The 22519-nt window shown below is 49.3% G+C and overlaps 1 protein-coding gene across 2 annotated transcripts in view; it reads right to left on the reverse strand.

Moving 5' to 3' along the window:
• LOC140402426 (RAC-beta serine/threonine-protein kinase) overlaps positions 1-22519 on the reverse strand; it is a 127738-nt gene that overhangs the window by 43999 nt on the left and 61220 nt on the right. For both annotated transcript variants that reach the window (XM_072490197.1, XM_072490198.1), the window contains one exon: positions 922-1091. In XM_072490197.1, the coding sequence (XP_072346298.1) occupies positions 922-967 (46 nt within the window). In that variant the 5' untranslated portion in view covers positions 968-1091. Of the gene's footprint in view, positions 1-921; positions 1092-22519 lie in introns of those variants that run through there.

Consider the following 22519-nt stretch of genomic DNA (forward strand, 5'->3'; position numbering starts at 1 on the left):
ATACTTAAAAGAGCTCAACATAGCCCCTCCTCCCGAGAGGACGTCAGAAAGGGACAGACGATATAGAGATTCACTGAGGTGATATCAGAGATAAGAAACATTAACGAGGAGAACTCACTGGGACACACAGCAGGGGGTGATCCGATTAGAGATATTCAAAAATGTAAGGGTTTTGACACAGCGTAAAGGGAAAAAAGCTATTCCCGCTAGCTTACGGGTGTGTTTTCAATTAAAAACATGGTAATAAACTTGACCTCGATTCCAGTCGGTAACTCACTTCAACATCCATCTCAGCCGTCTCACAACCCGTCATAATAAAACTGACGGGCTATTTCTTATTCACACTTCTTTCCACCGCTAACCAGGATCAAAATATTGTGGACCAGCCTCTTCTCGTCACGTGGAGCAGGCAACTTTTTTGAGAAACGGATTCCCCACCTGGAGACGTGCGTCGCTAGCAAGGCCGACATCTATTGTCTATCCACAACTACCCTCTGCTGGTCTGTGTGGAGTCTGTACATTCCCCCCGTGTCTGTGGGGGTTTCCTCCCACAGTCCAAAGATGTGAAGGTTTGGTGGGGTTGCGGGAATAGGGAGGGGGAAGAGGGCCTCAATAGGATCCTCTTTCAGAGGGTTGGTGCAGACTCGATGGGCCGAAAGGCCTCCTTCTGCACTGTAGGAAATCTAAGATTTTAAGTCAGGAATTCCAGGCTTTAGGAGCGGCTGATGTTCCAAGTTAACACGGCGCATGATTTGGAGAGGAACTTGCAGGTGGTGGTGGTCCCACGTATCTGCTGCCATTGTCCACCCATGTGGTAAAGGCCAACAGCTTGGAGAGGGGCTGTCCGAGATGCCTTAGCTTCCTAGAGGTTGGTGATCAACAAACGTTTGGTGGCATCACCTCGCCAGAATACACACTCACCTCTTTTATGAAGCCATCCCTCCTTCACAACTGACACTTCATTCATATTGGTACCAGAATGTTCTGAGGAAAACACCCGGATTTACTCAAAGATGGAGGGGAGGGCCCTCACTGACCCCAACGACAGGATCCTCAGCAACTCGCCCCGCTTCCCAAACACAGCACGGAATCTGTGGCAAAAGAAATTGTAATGAGTCAGCAGAGGGAGGAACACCCACACACACACCCACACCCACACATGTGTGTATCCCAATTTAATTGCAAACAAAAGTGAGTTTTGCATCAACGGGAAATGTTGACTGGACCACTTTATTCATCCCAACAGACACTTGGATGCTGAGCCCCGAGAGAAAACCAGGACCACGGAGTCTATTTTTGCTGTGCGTGGCCTGCACCTTCAGACACACACACAGGGGTTACCTTACATAGGGACGGCCTGTGAGCAGCGCGGGTGGGAGCTTAAGGCTGCTGCAGGACCATAAATGCAAACAGCTTACAGGCAACACTTCCCAACTATTCTGATTAACATAAATAATCAAGAAAATCAAATGACCTGAGGTACAGATTAAAGGGATCGTCCCGTAGAGGGAATCTGCCTTCATCAAAGGGCAAACCACAAATGAGACTTGAAACATTCAACCAAAATGTGATCCAACGTCAGTAAGGCACTGTCGGTCGGCACGGAAGGTCTCAAGGGTGCTGGCGGACACCGCGAGCTCCCGCTCCAAAGGCAACGTCACCCACCCGGCAGCTGTGTCACCTCCTTGGGAAAAGCGGTGAAAAGCCCCACAGGTGATAAGTGGTGAGAACACACTGGCCAATTCCTCCCCGACACCCAATTCCTCCCCGACAACCATAAACAGTTACGATCGCCCCCATTCACCATATTGCCTGGAGAGGGGGGGGGGGGGGGGATTAGCAACATGGGGGACTGTTCCACTGCCAGGTCACCGTAACTGCACTGGGACAGCCTGACCTCCTTTCACGTGGGGCCCTACGCACACACAGATTGCCACCACCAGCACCCGGGGCTGGAGCACCTCCGGGTCGGACACCTCTGTGGAAGGTGTCGCCTCCCTTGCTGAAATGTTTTGTCCCAGAAGGCCAGGCAATGGCTTATATCAGGGTCGCTATAGATCGGCATTCCACAGAAGAGGAATGACGGAAAGCACAGGTTTAAAAACCCCAAAGACACATTTCATTCCAGGTTGATGTGGAAGATCCCCACGGCGCTCATTCAAAGGGCAGCTAGGGAGATCTCCCCGGCTTCCTGGCCAACATTCAGCCCTCAGCCTGGCAGCCTTGAGGCAAAGCAGTGGCATCCCTACCTCTGGACCAGGAGCTCCGGGTTCAAGTCCAGCGCCAGGTCTTGTTAGCCACGCAGGGAGCGTTCCTAACGCAGATCAACAGGTTGATAACCAGTTCGGAAATCCTTCCCACACTATTCCCCATAATGGGAAGTGGTGAGAGTGTGTGTGAAGATAATGCTTAAAAAAATCTCTCAACCGATATACTATCTGGTCATTATCTGTTTGTGGGAGTCATAGAATCATTGAATACCTACAGTGCAGGAGGAGGCCATTCGGCCCATTGAGTCTGCACCGAACCTCCAAAAGAGCACCCCAGCCAGGCCCACGCCCTATCCCCATAGAACATACAGTGCAGAAGGAGGCCATTCGGCCCATCAAGTCTACACCGACCCCACTTAAACCCTCACTTCCACCCTATCCCCATAACCCCTCCTAACCTCTTTGGTCACTTAAGGGCAATTTATCATGGCCAATCCACCTAACCTGCACATCTTTGGACTGTGGGAGGAAACCGGAGCACCCGGAGGAAACCCACGCAGACACGGGGAGAACGTGCAGACTCAACACAGACAGTGACCCCAGCGGGGAATCGAACCCGGGACCCTGACACTGTGAAGTAACAGTGCTATCCACTTGCGCTGGCGTGCTGCCCATCAAGTCTCCACCAGCCTTTGGAAAGAGCACCCCACCCAAGCCCACACCACCACCCACCCTATCCCCGTAGTCCTGTAACACCATCTAACCTTTTTTTAGCCACCAAGGGCAATTTATCATGGCCAATCCACCTAACCTGCACATCTTTGGACTGTGGGAGGAAACCGGAGCACCCGGAGGAAACCCACGCAGACACGGGGGAGAACGTGCAGACTCCGCACAGACAGTGACCCAAGCCGGGAATTGAACCTGGGACCCTGGAGCTGTGAAGCAACAGTGCTAACCACTCTGCTACCTTGCCGCCCTGTTGGGACACCAAGGTGCAAATTTACAACGCTGACAATGTTTTTGCCGTGGTGTTTTGAGACATCCACAGGCTGCAAAAAGCCCCACATCAATGTTTATATATTCCCCCTTCTGCCAGGATTTGGTCACCTTGGAGCACTGAAGATTCTTACTCTTAGGCGGCTGAATTCACACTCTCTTGCTCACCCGGGACCACCAAACTGTGGGAACACCACCTCCTTCAGTCAAGGAGCTGAAGTGGGGAGGGAGCCAGGGATAGAGTAAGCGATAAACTGGTTGCTGTGACAAGCTGGCCAAGAACTGCTGCATTTCAGCGCTCGTAGCGAGCGTGGACAGTTCACGGAATAGCTCGGGGCTTCCAAAAGGACAGAAGGAGCTCCAGGATAGTGTGAAAGGCTCAGCACAAACATTGAACTTTGTGAGAACAATGGGAGAATGGAAAGTCAGGTTGGAGGTACTCGGGAGAGTTCAGATTATGCAGTCTGAGAAACCAGGTCGGTGTCTGACTGCTCCAAAATCTCAGAGAGATCCATGCCTCTCATCACACTCGGTAACAAAATTCCACATTTAAAAGCGCACAGTGAATGCAATGAAACAACAGAATTATTCGTTTTTAATTCATTCCATGGGGCGAGGGCACTCGCCGGCTGTGCTGGCACTTATTGCTCATCCCTAATTACCCTGCTTGCTGGGCCATTTCAGAGTCAACCAATGGTAAGGACGGCAGATTTCCTTCCCTAACGGGCAGCAGTGAACCAAGATGGATTGTTACGACAGTCAACAAGGGTTTCATAATCATCGTTAAGACTTTTCATTCCAGATTTTTATTGAATTCACCAGCTGCCGTGGTGGGAATCGAACCGGAGGCCCCAGACCACTGCCCTGCGTCCCTGAATTAGCCCAGTGATACTACCACTAAGCCATCATCTCCCCTTTCTTTTAATCGGAGCAATCACCAACTTTCACTAAGAGGGGAGCTTGTGAAATTTAACAGTGTGTCCACTTAAAGTGAAAACACCCGAGGGACTAGTTTACAATCCAAGAGGCGGCCATTCGGCCCATTGTGCTAATGGGATCTTGCTGTGCACAAATCCTCTGGGCCTTATAGGATTCCCTCTTGAGGGATGAGAGTGGCGAGAGGTTTGCTGAACCTCTGCCTCTCCTGATCTTTCCCCTGGCTGCTTGTGACATTCGATGGCATTCCCACCGCTGAATCCTGACTATCAACACCCTGGGGGTTACCACTGGCCAGAAACGGAACTGGACTAGCCACATAAATACTCGGGTCTGAAAGCAGGTCAGAGGCTGGGAATTCTAGAGAGTGGAACACACCTCCTGACCCCCCAAAGGCTCTCCACCATCTACAAGGCACGAGTCAGGAGTGTGATGGAATACTCTCCACTTGCCTGGATGAGCGCAGCTCCAACAACACTCAGCTCGACACCATCCAGGACAAAGCAGCCCTGTTTGATTGGCACCCATTCCACCAACATTCAATTCCTTCACCACTGAAGTGGCAGCAGCGTGTATCATCTCCAGGATTCACTGCAGGGACTCACAAAGGCTCCTTCGGCAGCACCTTCCAAACCCACGTCCTTCTAGATGGTAGACGTCAAGGACAGCAGATACCTGGGAACCCCACCACCTGGAAGTTCCCCTTCAAGTCACTCACCATCCTGACTTGGAAATATATCGGCCATTCCTTCAAAAACTTTGGAACTCCCTCTCGAACAGCTCTGTGGGTGTACCTACACCACACCGTCTGCAGCGGCTCACCCCCACCTTCAAATGCACTAGTGATAATTTACCAAAATTCACTAGACTCTGGGGTGGTCCCGGCGGATTGGAAATTAGCAAACGTGACCCCACTGTTTAAAAAAGGAGGTAGGCAGAAAGCGGGTAATTATAGGCCAGTTGGCTTAACTTCAGTAGTAGGGAAGATGCTAGAATCTATCATCAAGGAAGAAATAGCGAGGCATCTGGATGGAAATTGTCCCATTGGGCAACGCAGCATGGGTTCATAAAAGGCAGGTCGTGCCTAACTAATTTAGTGGAAATTTCTGAGGACATTAACAGTGTGGTAGATAACGGGGAGCCAATGGATGTGGTATATCTGGATTTCCAGAAAGCTTTTGACAAGGTGCCACACAAAAGGTTGCTGTATAAGATAAAGATGCATGGCATTAAGGGGAAAGTAGTAGCATGGATAGAGGATTGGTTAATTAATAGAAAGCAAAGAGTGGGGATTAATGGGTGTTTCTCGGGTTGGCAATCAGTAGCTAGTGGTGTCCCTCAGGGATCAGTGTTGGGCCCACAATTGTTCACAATTTACATAGATGATTTGGAGTTGGGGACCAAGTGCAATGTGTCCAAGTTTGCAGACGACACTAAGATGAGTGGTAAAGCAAAAAGTGCAGAGGATACTGGAAGTCTGCAGAGGGATTTGGTTAGGCTAAGTGAATGGGCTAGGGTCTGGCAGATGGAATACAATGTTGACAAATGTGAGGTTATCCATTTTGGTAGGAATAACAGCAAAAGAGATTATTTAAATGATAAAATATTAAAACATGCTGCTGTGCAGAGAGACCTGGGTGTGCTAGTGCATGAGTCACAAAACGTTGATTTACAGGTGAATGAAATGAAATGAAAATCGCTTATTGTCACGAGTAGGCTTCAATGAAGTTACGGTGAAAAGCCCCTAGTCGCCGCATTCCGGCGCCTGTTTGGGGAGGCTGGTACGGGAATTGAACCGTGCTGCTGGCCTGCCTTGGTCCGCTTTCAAAGCCAGCGATTTAGCCCAGTGAGCTAAACCAGTCCCTGCAATAGGTGATTAAGAAGGCAAATTGAATTTTGTCCTTCATTGCTAGAGAGACGGAGTTTAAGACTAGGGAGGTTATGCTGCAATTGTATAAGGTGTTAGTGAGGCCACACCTGGAGTATTGTGTTCAGTTTTGGTCTCCTTACCTGAGAAAGGACGTACTGGCGCTGGAGGGTGTGCAGAGGAGATTCACTAGGTTAATCCCAGAGCTGAAGGGGTTGGATTACGAGGAGAGGTTGAGCAGACTGGGACTGTACTCGTTGGAATTTAGAAGGATGAGGGGGGATCTTATAGAAACATATAAAATTATGAAGGGAATAGATAGGATAGATGCAGGCAGGTTGTTTCCACTGGCGGGTGAAAGCAGAACTAGGGGGCATAGCCTCAAAATAAGGGGAAGTAGATTTGGACTGAGTTTAGGAGGAACTTCTTCACCCAAAGGGTTGTGAATCTATGGAATTCCTTGCCCAGTGAAGCAGTAGAGGCTCCTTCATTAAATGTTTTTAAGATAAAGATAGATCGTTTTTTGAAGAATAAAGGGATTAAGGGTTATGGTGTTCGGGCCGGAAAGTGGAGCTGAGTCCACAAAATATCAGCCATGATCTTATTGAATGGTGGAGCAGGCTCGAGGGGCCAGATGGCCTACTCCTGCTCCTAGTTCTTATGTTCTCATGGGACAATTAGGGATGGGCAGAAAATGCTGAGCCCAGCCAGCAACGTCCACCTCCCGTAAATGAATAAAAACATGATGGTCCGGAGGGCAGTAGAAGGTGGTTAGGGACATGGAAACTAATCCACTAAGAAGTGAGGGAAGGGGTTAACCTGCTCGAACGACTCTGCACACAAAATAAGTTTCAGAGAACTTTGCTTCTTCGTGATCATTTTAGACAATTGACAACAGCACCACCTCCCCCCCCCCCCCCCCCAACCTCCACTCCCTCACTGCTGCAGCCTTCCCAGAGGAGACAGTCTTTCCGCCAGCGTTAATCTTCTAAATTTACCACAATATAAGCAGACAGGAGGGGGAAAAGGCTGAACTTAATGAGATGACTTGTAATTATCACACAACATTGAGGTGCATTAACTCAAACACAATGATCCCATTGTTATCAAAACCAACAACTCGGAATAAGCTGCTGCTTGTACCCACAACCGCCCTGGCAAATCCCCGAGTGTGGAATTATTTTGGTTTACTCGAACGGAGTTCAGCTCTACCTTGCTCCCATCCCCATACCCCCCCCCCCCCACCCCCACCCCATACCCCTCCCTTGTGTGATCACCGTACAAGAAAGCATCAAAATGATGCTAAAAATAAAAACACCTTTTTCTGCTTTAACAATGACTCACACTTTTCATAGCAATATGTTCCTCTTAACACAGAATTTGACCGCAAGCTTCCAGCTCCGAATTCAGACAACGGCGGCTGGCTGTGCTTCAGAAGAGGAAAACAAAACTTGCATTCGCGTGGCGCCGCTCGAGGTGCCTCAAAGCACCTCACACACAGCCAGTGGAGGACCTGGGAAGTGTACGGCAGCAACCACAGCAACCAATTTGCACACAACAGACTTCCACAAACAGCAATGAGATCATGATCAGATGATCTGTATATTTTTTTTTCCACAAGTGATGTTGATTGAAGGAAAAACATTGACCAGAACGCCAGGCAGAACACCTTCCACATTCATGGCACATGGTGCCGTGACATCTTTCACGTCAGTCTGGCCACCGTCCACAAATATGGGGTGTTAACGGATACTCTCCACTTGCCTGGATGAGTGCAGCTCCAAACACACCCAGGATTCAACAGGAGCCAGGACTAAGCAGCCAACTGGATTAGCAACCCATCCACAAACATTCACACCCTCCACCGCAGTGGACGCACAGAGGCAGCCGTGTGCACCGTCTGTAAGATGCGGTGCAGCAACTCACCAAGACTCCTTAGGCAGCACCTACCAAACCCACGACCACTACCATCGAGAAGGACAAGAGCAGCAGATACCTGGGAACCCCACCACCTGGAAGTTCCCCTCCAAGTCACTCACCACCCCGACCTGGAAATACATCGGCCGTTCCTTCACTGTCACTGGGGCAACACCCTGGAACTTCCTCTCACTAACCACACTGTGGGTGTACCTACACCACGTGGACTGCAGCGGCTCAGGGTAACTCACCACCTTCTCCAGGGCAATTAGGGATGGACAACGGCTGCTCATCTAGCCAGGGACGCCCACGTCCTCGGAATGAATTTAAAAATAAAAAACTGACATTGAGCCAGGTAAGGAGACATTAGGACAGATGGCCAAAGGGGTCAGCTTGAAGGGGCATCGTAAAATGCGGGAAGAGCGATGGAAAGGTTTAGGATGGAAACCTTCAGGCCTAGTCATGAAAATCACCAGGATTTGGGCACCAAGTGGTTGATTGATGACAGTTCAGGAGTGTCTCGCTCCAGTTTTGGGGTGAGAAGATGCCAGAAAGGACAAGATTCGGGCCATATTGGCGCAGAATTTACCTTGCTATTAGAATGTGGCGTTATTATTTAGAGGACAGTATCTGGGATTACAAATACATTTGAAAAGATGGGGGTAATTTTACAATCGCTATTTCACATCCTCTCTGACAAGGCCTCACCTGGAGGAAGAGGCAGGTAGCACAGGAGTCCCCCAAGTGCATCCCACTCCCCAACCAGTAGCCAGTTCTGAGCACTGGCCAGAGTGGTAGTTCAAGTGGAAAGTGCAGCCAGAGCCAAGACCATGGCACCATGGGTGGCTCAGCTGTACAAGATCAAGAACGATAGGTTGTCTTCAGTTAGGGGAATAGACGGGTGTTTCTGTGGCTGCAGACATGAACCCAGGGTGATGTGCTGTCTCCCTGGTGCCAGGGTCAAGGATGCCGTTGAACGGCTGCACAACACCCTGGTTGCCAGCAGTCGCAGTCCACATCGGTACGCAGGAAAAGGGATGTGATCCTGCAGTCCGAATTTAGAGAACTAGGGAGGAAATTAGCAAACAGGACTTCAAAAGTTGTAATCTCCAGATTATTCCCAGTACCAGGTACAAGCAGGTACAGAAATGGGAGGATAAAGCAGTGAATGCAAGCTGGTGGATGCAGGGACGATAGTGACATTTAAGGGGCATCTTGACAAATACATGAATAGGATGGGAATAGAGGGATACGGACATGTAGAAGATTTTAGTTTAGATGGGCAGCATGGTCGGCACAGGCTTAGAGGGCCGAAGGGCCTGTTCCTGTGCTGTACGTTTCGTTGTTCTTTGGAAAGATGGTGCAGGAGGAAGGGCTTTCGATTCTTGGGATATTGGGTTGCCTCCGGGCGCTCCGGTTTCCTCCCACAAGTCCCGAAAGACGTGCTGTTAGGTGAATTGGACATTCTGAATTCTCCCTCAGTGTACCCGAACAGGCGCCGGAGTGTGACGACCAGGGGATTTTCACAGTAACTTCATTGCGGTGTTAATGTAAGCCTACTTGTGGCAATAAAGATTATATTAAGCCTGGCTATAAGGGAGATGAAACCCATACAAGCCAGGCGGACTGCACCTAAATAGAGCCGGAACCAGGTGCTTTGCTGATGCTATTGGGGAGGATTTCGACCAACTTGGAAGGGGTGTTGGAAACAGACGATAATATCAGACAGCAATGCTAAGGTGCACAGAATACGGGTAAAGACAGGCAGCACTAGAATAGTAAGTTAGTAGGCAGGGGTCGAGCAAAGTGTAAATTAGGGTTCTCGTGCATGTCTGTGAATGCATGAAGTATGGTAAATAAGATTGACAAGTTACAGATGCAGATTGAAAGACGAGGTGGTTTAGGCACAGTCAGGGTATTTTCCCTCGAAAGGGAAAGGTCGGGCAAACAAATCCAGAGCTTTCTGGATGACAAAAGAGGCAGAAATTAAGGAAGAAGATGAGACCTCGGCCATGACGAAAAAGGAAGTAATTCAGACACCAGAAAATTGATGAGGTGGTATTATAAATGCGGTCTATATTTAAAGTGGATAAGGCACCAGGACCAGATGAGATACATCCAAAGACATGGAGTGAAGCAAAAGTGAAAATCGCAGGGGCACTGGCCATTGTTTTTCAGTCTTCCTTAGACTCCGGTACCAGAGGACGAGAGAAATGTAAACCTTGTACCTTGCTCAAAAAAAGGGTGCAGCGCTAAGCCCAACAACCTCATGCCAGTCAGTTTATCTTCAGTGGTGGGGAAACCTCTTGAAATTTTGGGACAAAATGGGCAAATGGGGATTCATTAAGGAAAGCTAGCATGTATTTAAGGGGAAATCTTGCTCAACAAGCTTGGAAGTTGTTTTTGAAGCGGTAACAGAGAGGGTTAATACTGTTGATGTGGCAGACATAAGAGTTCCAAAACGCAATGGATACAGTGTCACATGCCAGACTTGAGAGAAACGTTCTAGTGTTATTGGGCAGCACGGTAGCATATTGGTTAGCACAGTTGCTTCACAGCTCCAGGGGCCCAGGTTCGATTCCCGGTTGGGTCATTGTCTGTGCGGAGTCTGCACGTTCTCCCCGTGTCTGCGTGGGTTTCCTCCGGGTGCTCCGGTTTCCTCCCACAGTTCAAAGATGTGCAGGTTAGGTGGATTGGCCATGCTAAATTACCCTTAGTGTCCAAAAAATGTTAAGTAGGGGTTACTGGGTTACAGGGATAGGGTAGATGCGTGGACTTCAGTAGGGTGCTCTTTTTAAGGGCCGGTGCAGACTCGGTGGGCCGAATGGCCACCTTCTGCACTGTAAATTCTATGATTTTCAGCTCATGGATACAAAATTGGCCGAGTGACAGGGAACATGGAGTCGAGGTTAATGGATGTTTTTCGGGCTGGAGGGAGGTTGGTAGCGGAGTTCCCCAGGGGTCAATGTTGGGAATCCTGCTTTTCCTTAAAACATCAATGATTTACACCTCGGTGTTCAGGACACAACATCAAAGTTTGCAGATGAAACAAAACTTGGAAGTATTGCAGACTACGAGGAGGACTGTGCGGAACTTCAGAAGGACATGAACAAATTGGTGGTATAGGCGGATAGGAGGCAGGTGAAGTTCAATGCAGAGGAATCTGGACATGATACCTTTTGGTAGGAAGTCACATGGAGAAATAGTATAACACAGAGGGTACTTTTCTGAAGGGAGCAAGAGAAGAGAGACCCGAGTATATGTGTGTGTGTAAGCCATTGAAGGTGGCAGCACAGGTTAGGAGAGCAGTTAATAAATCATACAGTCTCCTAGGTTTTATTAATAGGGTCACAAGAGTACAAGAGCAAGGTTATGTTGAACTTGTATAAGATGCTAATTCAGCCAGTTGTGTCCAGTTCTGGGCACTTTAGGAAAGATGTGAAGGCATTGAAGAGAATGCAGAAAAACATGGTTCCTCGGAGGAGGAACCACCAGTTATGAAGATAGGTTGAAGAGGTTCGGACTGTTTTCTTTGGAGACTTGATAGAGGTGCTCAAGATCATTGGGAGTCTGGACTCAGTAGATAGGGAGAAGCTGTTCCCACTTGTGAAAGGAACAAGAACGAGGGGGCACAGATTTAAAATAATTGGAAGAAGCGATACTGAAAAAAACATTTTCACGCAGTGAGCGGTTACGGTCTGGACTGCGCTGTCTGAGTGTGTGGTGGAGGCGGGTTCAATTGAAACTTTCAAAAGGGAATTTGCCTGTTACCTGAAGAAAAATAAAGTGTGGGGATACAGGGAGAATGGCACTATGGGAATGCTCATAATAATCTTTATTCGGGTCACAAGTAGGCTTACATTAACACTGCAATGAAGTTGCTGTGAAAAGTCCCTAGACGCCACATTCCGCTGCTTGTTCGGGTACACAAGTGGGAGAATTCAGAATGTCCAATTCACCTAACAAGCACGTCTTTCGGGACTTGTGGGAGGAAACCGGAGTACCCGGAGGAAACCCACACAGACACGGGGAGAACGTGCAGACTCCGCACAGACAGCGACCCAAGCCGGGAATCGAATCCGGGTCCCTGGCGCGGTGAAGCAGCGGTGCTAACCACTGTGTCGCCCTTTCAGAGAGCGACGCAGGCTCAATGGGCGAAATGGTCTCCTTCTGCACCGTAAAAATTCTGTGACCAGAGCCGATTAGAGAGAGTAATCCCTTAGCGCCGGGAAATTGACTACTTGCTCCACATTACTCCAGGACAGAGCGAGGACCATGTGGAATGAATCAGTAAAAGAACAAACCTGCATCTATATAGCGCCTTTCACAACCTTGGAATTTCCAATCACTCTGCAGCCAATTAAGTACTTTTGAAGCCTAATCACTGTTGTAACGCAGTGAGTGCAGCTGCCAATCTGCAGAGTGAGATCCCACAGACCGCAATGTGTTAATGGACAAACTGTCTGCTTCTAAAATGGTGCTGGTTGAGGAATAGACAGCGGACACCATGGTCAACTTCCCCGCTTATCTTCAAAATAGTTCCAGTGGACCTATTGCACCCTTCTGAAAGGGCACTCAGACCCTCGGTTTAATGTCTCTTGTGAAGGACATAAACTGACAGTGCAGCACACCCTCGGTACCACACTGAGCACGTCAGGTCTCTGGAGTGGGATTGAACGCACGACCCCTCAGAGATGACATCGGAACCTGGGACAGACATTCCCTTTGAAAACCCCTTCAATCAGGCCCCGAATATAAGGAGCACTTCTTTGCATAACTGCATTGACGTAAAGCAACATCTGTACACTTGAACCAGATGGGTGACACAATGAGGGATACGGATGCCTGCATTGATTGGCCGGTGCTGGTGGAGCCGGGCGACCAAACAGATCAACCCGTTTTCGGAGGTCCTGGAGAGCATGCACGCAGGGCATTCCCTGGAATCCAAATATGCCGAGAATCACAGCAGGAGCAACAAGGCTGGGTGAGCGGGTGTTGGGACGGGGCCGAGAAGTGGGAAGAAAATCAACCCCACCGCCCTCTGCAAGGGACACGAGGTGGGAGACACTGCATCCTCGTGCAAAACCTCAGCAGCCCTCAGCCCCAAACATCCCACAGACCAACGGCAAAGCTGGAAGCATCTCCCTGCTTTAGCTCTGTTCACATAATCCCTGCAATCCTCTGCTGCCGAGCCGCGGGAACGTTCATGAGAGCAAACAACACAGCACGAACAGGAGCCGATCTATCTCTCTTGGTGCTCTAGCCCTCTACACACTTTAAGAAAGAGGAAATACAGTGTTTTCATTTTCTTACAAGTCACCACATCCTATGCAGTTCCTGGATTCAATGCATCATGCATTGCAAAAAGCTTACTGTATAAAGCACTGAGCGCAAGGTGCTGGGTGAAATAGCGGGCCACGCAATCACGCCACGCAGTATCGGTCACGTAAACATGCAATGCACAACAGGCTGATCTCCACTTCAAGATTCGCGGCCCACTGCCAGGCTGGGAGAGTCAAACCCAAACATACCATCTGAAACTACCGGACACAGCATCCCGCTGCTTGCACACACCATTCCCAGTGACTGTACCACAGGGTGTATATGCCTGGGCACCTGCTATGGATGATGTGCAGGATCACTGCACAGTGCAGCCCCACTGTGCAGCTGAATCTTCCATTTCTGATCCAGATCCAAGCTTCCTCGGCTGGTCTCAGCCAAGACCGTAACAAAATCACCATGGTGACCATCAATCCATCGTCATTGGGTCTCGAGTGGCAAAGTGGCCTCCTCTGGCGTTGCAACCATTCCACCCACCCATGACGGAGAGTGCCTGTGAGGCACCCACCATCGAATAGCCCATCGTTCCCCATGCAGACGAAGCAACTGAGGGCAACTGATGCTCACAAAACTGTAGCCCAGTGAGCATCACAGGGGCTGTTTAGCACAGGGCTAAATCGCTGGCTTTGAAAGCAGACCAAGGCAGGCCAGCAGCACAGTTCAATTCCCATAACAGCCTCCCCGAACAGGCGCCGGAATGTGGCGACTAGGGCTTTTCACAGTAACTTCATTTGAAGCCTACTTGGGACAATAAGCGATTTTCATTAATTTCATTCATCAACAGGTCACAACTGAGCAGGAGGACACGAGAAAGACTACGCCAATCAGAATAGGGGAGGCAGTGGCGTGGCGGTCCCGTCACTGGACTGGCAATCCAGAGAGCCGGGATAAAGCTCTGGGAACCCACAACGGCAATTGGTGACATTTGAATTAAATTTTTAAAATAAATCTGGAATTAAAAGTCCAATGGTGACCAGTGCCAGTGGTTGTACAAACTCTCCTGGTCCACTGATGTCCCCTTTAGGGAAGGAAATCTGCCGTCCTTATCCGGTCTGGCCTACACGTGACTCCAGACCCCACAGCAATGTGGTTGACTCTTAAATGCCCCCCTCTGAAAACAGCCAAGCGAGACATTCAGTTCAAGGGCCATTAGGGATGTGCGATAAATACTGGCCGAGCCCAACGACACCCACATCTCCTTAATGAATAAAGGTTAGGACCAATCTGACAAACATTCTGACTTGGACCAGGAGGAAATGGGCAGCACGGTAGCACAGTGTTTAGCACGGTTGCTTCACAGTTCCAGGGTCCCAGGTTTGATTCCCGGCTTGGGTCACTATCTGTGCGGAGTCTGCACGTTCTCCCCGTGTCTGCGTGGGTTTCCTCCTGCAGTCCAAAGATGTGCGGGTTAGGTGGATAGGCCATGCTAAATTGCCCCTTAGCGTCCAAAAAGGTTAGGTGGGGTTACTGGGTTACAGGGATAGGGTGGTGTGGTCTTGGGGCGGGTGCTCTTTCCAAGAGCCGGTGCAGACTCGATGGGCCGAATGGCCTCCTTCTGCACTGTAAATTCTATCGATGATATGAAATGGTTTGTATGTCAGCAAGCCCCAGGACCTTCACTTCAACAACCTATCACACAATCATACAACACAGAACTCGTGCTTGTGCAAGCTCCTTGAAAGCCCGTTCCCCCCTCCCAAAATCCAGCAATTCTTCCTTTAAGAACGTATTCTATTCCCTTTTGAAAGTTATTATCGAACCTGCTTTCTGATACCCATCCAGATCATTGTCACTGACTGATTAAAAACAAATTCTTCTCATCTCACCAGTGATTCTTTGGCCAATTGGATATTACTGGTTTAGCACACACGGCTAAATCGCTGGCTTTGAAAGCAGACCAAAGCAGGCCAGCAGCACGGTTCAATTCCCGTACCAGCCTTCCCGAACAGGTGCTGGAATGTGGTGACTAGGGGCTTTTCACAGTAACTTCATTTGAAGCCTACTTGTGACAATAAGCGATTTTCATTTCAATTACCCTAAATCGGTGTTCCCCGGTTGCTGGCCCGCCTACCATTGGAATCAGGTTATTTACTCATAACTTGTTCTTTTTGAAGAGATCGGAGCCTCTAGGCTCAAAGGAGAACAATCCTAACAACTAACCACAGTTTCTCCTTTCCCCTCAATGGTAGGAGCTGAAATAGCGGGCCACGCAAACACGCCACGCAGTATCACCCAGCTATGCACCCAGAGTTGGGGAGAGGGAAGGGGCTCCTGGTGTTAGTTTTGGTATTCTCATTTTTATTTTCCTCAGGCTCTGCTCTAAGCGGCTGATGGACAAGCGAGCTCCGGTGAAGGGTCCTCCGCTGGAGATGATCACACTTTCCTTTTTGTAACAGGCCAGGCCTGCACAGGAACACTTCTCGCATTTTCCATCATAATAATAATAATCTTTATTGTCACAAGTCGGCTTACATTAACACTGCAATGAAGTTACTGTGAAAATCCCCTAGTCGCCACATTCCGGCAGCTGTCGGGTACACCGAGGGAGATTTCAAAATGTCCAAGCACGTCTTTCGGGACTTCTGGGAGGAAACCGGAGCACCCGGAGGAAACCCACGCAGACACGGGGAGACCGTGCAGGCTCCGCACAGTGACCCAAGCCGGGAATCAAACCCGGGTCCCTGGCGCTGTGAATCAACAGCGATAACCCACTGTGCTACCGTGCACAGGCCCTGACTGGATTTCCAACACCTGCACTATTTTGGGGTTTATTTTCGGTCATGAGCTCATTTCACAATCGAGCTTCTAAAGAGGAGGACTGCGATCACGTTTAGGAACAACAGGATCCAGTAATACAACCTTCATTCGGGAAACACGTCCCTCCCCCAAACACACAAGGAGTCCGTGAACACATACTGCCGGTGCATTAGACACTGAAAACCCTGTTACAGCATCTCGATTGGTGCTAATAGTCCCCCCTCACCACAACAACTTGCATTCAATAAAGAAATAAAGGCAGAGAAGGCCGACAGCCCCATAACCTGGCTCGGCCATTCAATATATTGGCTGGCCTCCTACCCAACTGCAGATTTCTTCAATTTTCTTGTCATCTAAAAGTCTATTAATCTCAGGCTGAAGGAGTGAACATCCACACACATCTCTGGTGCAGAGAATTCAGAAAATTCACAACCCCCCCCCCCCCCCACCACCTCGTGTGGAGAAATTCCTCATTCCCCCGCCCCGGTTCTAGAATGTCCAACGGGGAAACAGACTCTCAGCATCTATCCCCGTCAACCTCCGAAGAGTCAGGTCGGCCTCAAAGCGTCAAACTCGGTTTCTGCCCCCGCAGAGACTGCCTGACCTGTTGGGTTTTCGCAGCGCTTGGCTCTTTCCCGGTTCAGATTTCCAGCATCCCGCATGCGGCGGCGTTCTGCTTTCGTCAATCCCTCTCGGAATGGTCATTTACGTGGCGCCTTTGACAGGGCAAAACAACCCGAGGTGTTTTCGCAGGAACGGGATTCAGGTGCACCAAAGGAGGGATTTGGACAGGTAAGAGGTCGGTTTTAAGGAGTGTCTTAAAGGCTGAAAGAGGGATTCAGGGGATGGGGGCGACTTCCAGAGCTGAGGGCTCCAAATAGCTGAAGGCACAACAACAACTTGCATCTATGTAGAACCTTTAACTGAGCAGAATGTCTCAGGGTGTGTCATAGAATTTATAGTGCAAAAGGAGGCCATTTGCCCCATCGTGTCAATACCGGCCCTTGTAAAGACCACCCTACCCAAGCCCACACCCCCACCCTGTCCCCGTAACCCCATCTAACCTTTTTTGGACACTTAAGGGCAATTTAGCATAGCGAATCCACCTAACCTGCACATCTTTGGACTGTGGGAGGAAACCGGAGCACCCGGAGGAAACCCACGCAGACACGGGGAGAACGTGCAGACTTCGCACAGTGACCCAAGATGGGAATCGAACCTGGGACCCTGGCGCTGTGAGACAACTGTGTTAACCACTGTGCTACCATGCCGCCCACTAACTTAGTGTCACGGAAGTGTAACCTGACAAAATTGGGTAAGATATATGAGCTACATTTCTATACCAACCTTCATGACCCGAGTACATCGAAACACACTTTACAGTTATTGAAGTGCAGTTGTTGTTATAATGCGGACAACGCGGTGGTTAATTTGTGCACTGCACGGTCCCATCAACTGCAATGAGGCGATGACTCGATATTCTGTTTCAGCGATGCTGATTGAGGGATAGATATTGGTGGAAACTAGGAATGCACAAACCGACCGTTCTCCTGAATGGAGAAGCCTGGAGACGGGCAGGTTTGAAAGGGGAGGCCAGTTGATGGACATGGCCACCTTTCTACCAGGACCCCCTCGCGCTGGGCGCAGCCCACCTGCTTTTCCTGCTCCAGCTACCCAGGAGAAAGTTACTCGCTGGTAATGATTTTTAATGAGTCAAGTCACATCAGCTCCCTCGCATGGTCGACCACAACAGTACTGGTCTGGTTCTGGATACTGAAGAAAACAGCGAGTGCTGTATGCACACAAAGGTACAGATCTCATCACCTGTGATATTTTACTCAGTTACACAGGCCACCAACCTCCTGTTACATTTTCAGACTGGGCTCAGTTGTACTCCGAGTTTGGGGGGGGGTCCGAGGACGACGCCTCAAGGGTTCGGCATGACATGGGGTACAAAGCAGTCAGGTTTCACAGGCGTTTCTCTCCAGCTCAGTGACTCCATCAAGATGGACATGTCGAGGGGATGGGAGGACCTGACCTGCGGCTGCTGCTAGTTTAAAGAGGTATAATACGGACAGGAGGGACTGAAGCAGTGAATGGAAGCAAGTAAACATCCATATCCTGTAAGCATTGTCGGCAGAGGGGACAGCAAGACACGGGGAAGGAGGACAATTGTGAAATGGGAACTATGTGGAGGGAGCTTAGAGAGTGGGTGGCTGGGGAAAAGAGCTGGGGAGGGGCGCCGAATATACGAGGGTTCAACACAGTGAACAGTGTCAATAAGGACTGAAGAATGGGGAACGGTCCGGAGTATGTCAGAATGGGGGCCACGGGAGGGGAGGCCATACGATGTAGGAATAGAATTTGGCCATTCGGCCCATCGAGTCTGCTCCGCCATTCAATCACGCCTGATAATTTTTTTCATCCCCATTCTCCTGCCTTCTCCCCGTTACCCCTGATCCCCTTATTAATCAAGAACCTATCTCTCTCTGTCTTAAAGACACTCAGTGATTTGGCCTCCACAGCCTTCTGCGGCAAAGAGTTCCACAGATTCACCACCCTCTGGCTGAAGAAATTCCTCCTCATCTCTGTTTTAAAACATCGTCCCTTTAGTCTGAGGTTGTGGCCTCTGGTTCTAGTTTTTCCGAGTAATGGAAACACCCTCTCCACGTCCACTCTATCCAGGCCTCTCAGTATCCTGTAAGTTTCAATAAGATCCCCCCTCATCCTTCTAAATTCCAACGAATACAGACCCAGAGTTCTCAACCGCTCCTCATATGACAAGTCCTTCATTTCGGGGATCATTCTTGTGAACCTCCTCTGGACCCTTTCAAAGGCCACATCCTTCCTTCGATACAGGGCCCAAAACTGCTCACAAAACTCCTTGTACAGCCTCAGAAGTACATCCCTGCTCCTGCATATTATTATTACTGCCCTCTCAACATGAATGCTAACATTGCATTTGCCTTCCTAACTGCCAACTGAACCTGCATGTTAAGCTTAAGAGAATCTTGAACTAGGACTCTCAAGTCTCTTTGTGCTTCAGAGTTATGAAGCGGTTTCCCATTTAGAAAATAGTCTATGCCTCTATTCTTCCTACCAAAGTGCATAACCTCACTTTTCCACATGGTATTCCATCTGCCACTTCTTTGCCCACTCTCCTCACCTATCCAAGTCTTTCTGCAGCCCCCCTGCTTCCTCAACACTACCTGTCCCTCTACAGATCTTTGAATCCTCTGCAAACTTAGTCACAACAGCCTCAGCTCCTTCTTCCAGATCGTTAAAACCATGGGCTGCCATCCTGAAAAAGACCCCTTTATCCCCACTCTCTGCCTTCTGCCAGTCAGCCAATCCTCTATCCGTGCCAGTACCTCGCCCCTAACACCATGGGCTCTTATCTTATTTAGCAGCCTCCTATATGGCACCTTGTCAAAGGCCTTGTGGAAATCTAAATATATCACGTCCACTGGTTTTCCTTGTCTAACTTCCTTGTTACCTCCTCAAAGAATTCTAACAGATGTGTCAGGCATGACCTCCCCTTGATAAATCTGTGCTGGCTCAGTCCTATTTTATCATGCACTTCTAATGCAGGTGAGGAATATACAGTGAATGGTAGAACCCTCAAGAGTATTGAAAGTCAAAGAGATCTAGGAGTACAGGTCCACAGGTCACTGAAAGGCGCAACACAGGTGGAGAAGGTAGTCAAGAAGGCATACGGCATGCTTGCCTTCATTGGCCAGGGCATTGAGTATAAGAATTGGCAAGTCATGTTGCAGCTGTATAGAACCTTAGTTAGGCTACACTTGGAGTATAGTGTTCAATTCTGGTTGCCACACTACCAGAAGGATGTGGAGGCTTTAGAGAGGGTGCAGAAGAGATTTACCAGAATGTTTGCCTGGTATGGAGGGCATTAGCTATGAGGAGCGGTTGAATAAACTCGGTTTGTTCTCACTGGAACGAAGGAGGTTGAGGGCGACCTGATAGAGATATACAAAATTATGAGGGGCATAGACAGAGTGGATAGTCAGAGGCTTTTCCCCGGGGTAGAGGGATCAATTACTAGGGGGCATAGGTTTAAGGTGAGAGGGGCAAGGTTTAGAGTAGATGTACGAGGCAAGTTTTTTACGCAGAGGGTAGTGGGTGCCTGGAACTCGCTGCCGGAGGAGGTGGTGGAAGCAGGGACGATAGGGACATTTAAGGGGCATCTTGACAAATACATGAATAGGATGGGAATAGAGGGATACGGACCCAGGAAGTGTAGAAGATTGTAGTTTAGTCGGGCAGCATGGTCGGCATGGGCTTGGAGGGCCGAAGGGCCTGTTCCCGGGCTGTACATTTCTTTGTTCTTTGTACTCCGCAATCTCATCCTTAATAATAAACTCTAAAATCTTACCAACAACCAAAGTCAGGCTCACCGGCCGATAATTTCCTCAACCCTACCCATACAGATTCTACACCTTCCGACCCTATAATCGCTTCAAGTTCATTCCTTACTAACAATGCAACCTGCCCCCTCTACCCATTTGCCTGTCCTTTCGATAGGACACATATCTTTGGACATTTTGATCCCAGCCCTGATCCCCTTGCAGCCACATCTGTGATGCCCACATTGTACCCGCTGGGCAGCACGGTGGCACAGTGGTTATAGCACTGCGGCCTCACGGACCCAAATTCGAAACCCGCCATGGGTCACAGTCCGTGTGGAGTTTGCATATTCTCCCAGTGTCTGCGTGGGTTTCACCCTCAAACCCAAAGATGTGCAGGATAGGTGGGTTGGTCACGCTAAATTGTCCCTTAATTGGAAAAATAATTGGGTACTCTAAATTTTGAAAAAACATTCGTACCTGCCAATTTCAATGTGTCCAACAAGGTCATTCACCTTGTTCCGTATACTGTGTGCATTTAGGTACAACGCCCTCAGTCCGGTGTTAACCTTGTTCCGTATACTGTGTTCATTTAGGTACAACACCCTCAGTCCGGTGTTAACAGCCTCCCTTCTCATAGTTGTCCCTTTTTTACTGGGCTTGAAGTTAGATTCCTGCCGCTTTCTATACTCTCTGTTCTATTACTTGTTCTGGAAACTTTATTAGCCTCTCCTGAGCCCTTGGTCCCTTTAACTCGTTTAAAGTCCTCATCATTAATCTGTATCTTGTCTCCTTTAACTGATTTTCTAATTCTCCATACAACACTCTCCCGCCCCACTATTTTAATTCACGCCCTATCTCCAGCCCTAGTTACCCGATTCGCTAGGACTCTGGTCCCAGCATGATTCGGATGAAGACCGTCCCATCGGAACAGGTTCCCTCTTCCCCAGGACTGGTGCCAACGTCCCATGAATTCAAACCCATTTCTCCCACGCCAACCTTTGAGCCACGTATTTACCTCCCTAATCTAATTGATCCTGCGCCGTTTAGCTCCTGGCTCAGGTAGTAAGTCGGAGATTATTACCTTTGTGGTTCTGCTTTTGAACTTGGCCGCTAGCTGCTGATATTCCTTCAGCAGAACCTCAGTCCTTGTGCAAGAGGGGAGTGGCTACTGCCTCGCACAGCTAAGGAACGAGGAGTCCCTATTTGAGACCGGGGGGGGGGGGGGGGGGGGGGGGGGGGAAGAGAGAGAGAGAGAGAGAGAGAGAGACAGAGAGAGAGAGAGACAGAGAGAGAGAGAGAGAGACAGAGACAGAGAGAGAGAGAGGAGACTGAATCTACTGGTCTATAACCTAGAGAGAGAGGAGACTGAATCTACTAGTCTATAACCTAGCCAGCCTCCCCATGGGTCTGACTATGCGTACTGAGGACAAAAGTTCAGTCACGACTTCCTGGTTTATAAAAGAACAAATACTGGGACAGTCCAGAGTGTGCTACCATTCTCTCTCTCTCTCCCCCCCCCCCCGTCTCTCTCTGTCTCACCCTTATTTACACAGCACAGGGTTAATGGATTGGCCATGAACAGCACTGCCAGTTTGTTTCTGCTTCAGCCACATGATGCTGCATTAAAGCGACCACTTTAATTAGAATGTCAAAAGGAATTTGGGGTCGAAACCGCTCCACTGACCCAAACGTGCTATTTGCATAACAGCAACTGGTCAAAAATGATCAAGCACATTGTAATGAAGGGGGTGGGGTGTGGGGGGACAGTACGGATGAGAGTGGAGATTGCTACATATCTCGATTGAAGTGCAAGACTCAAACCTGCACTTCCCTAGTCGGCCAGACGCGCACTGACCTGCAGCCAGGCCCGTCCGTGTTCCCTCTCCTCCCCTCATCCTGGGGCAGCCGCTCAACTCAACGACAGCCTCGCAGGCGAGTGGCTCCATTGCACATGCTCAGAGCCAGGCAAACAAGCAGCGCTCAGAGCAAATACTGGGTCCAACACGAGGGCGCTTGGGGAAGCAAACAAGAGGCAGCAGCCAAGCGACCAGAACCAGTCAACTCCAGCTTTCCATGCTGCTTTCAAATATTTACTCTCGGCCGAGGAAGGAAATCGATGCCATGGG

Source organism: Scyliorhinus torazame, chromosome 25 (genome assembly GCF_047496885.1).
Source record: "Scyliorhinus torazame isolate Kashiwa2021f chromosome 25, sScyTor2.1, whole genome shotgun sequence".
NCBI classification, from domain to species: Eukaryota; Metazoa; Chordata; class Chondrichthyes; order Carcharhiniformes; family Scyliorhinidae; genus Scyliorhinus; species Scyliorhinus torazame.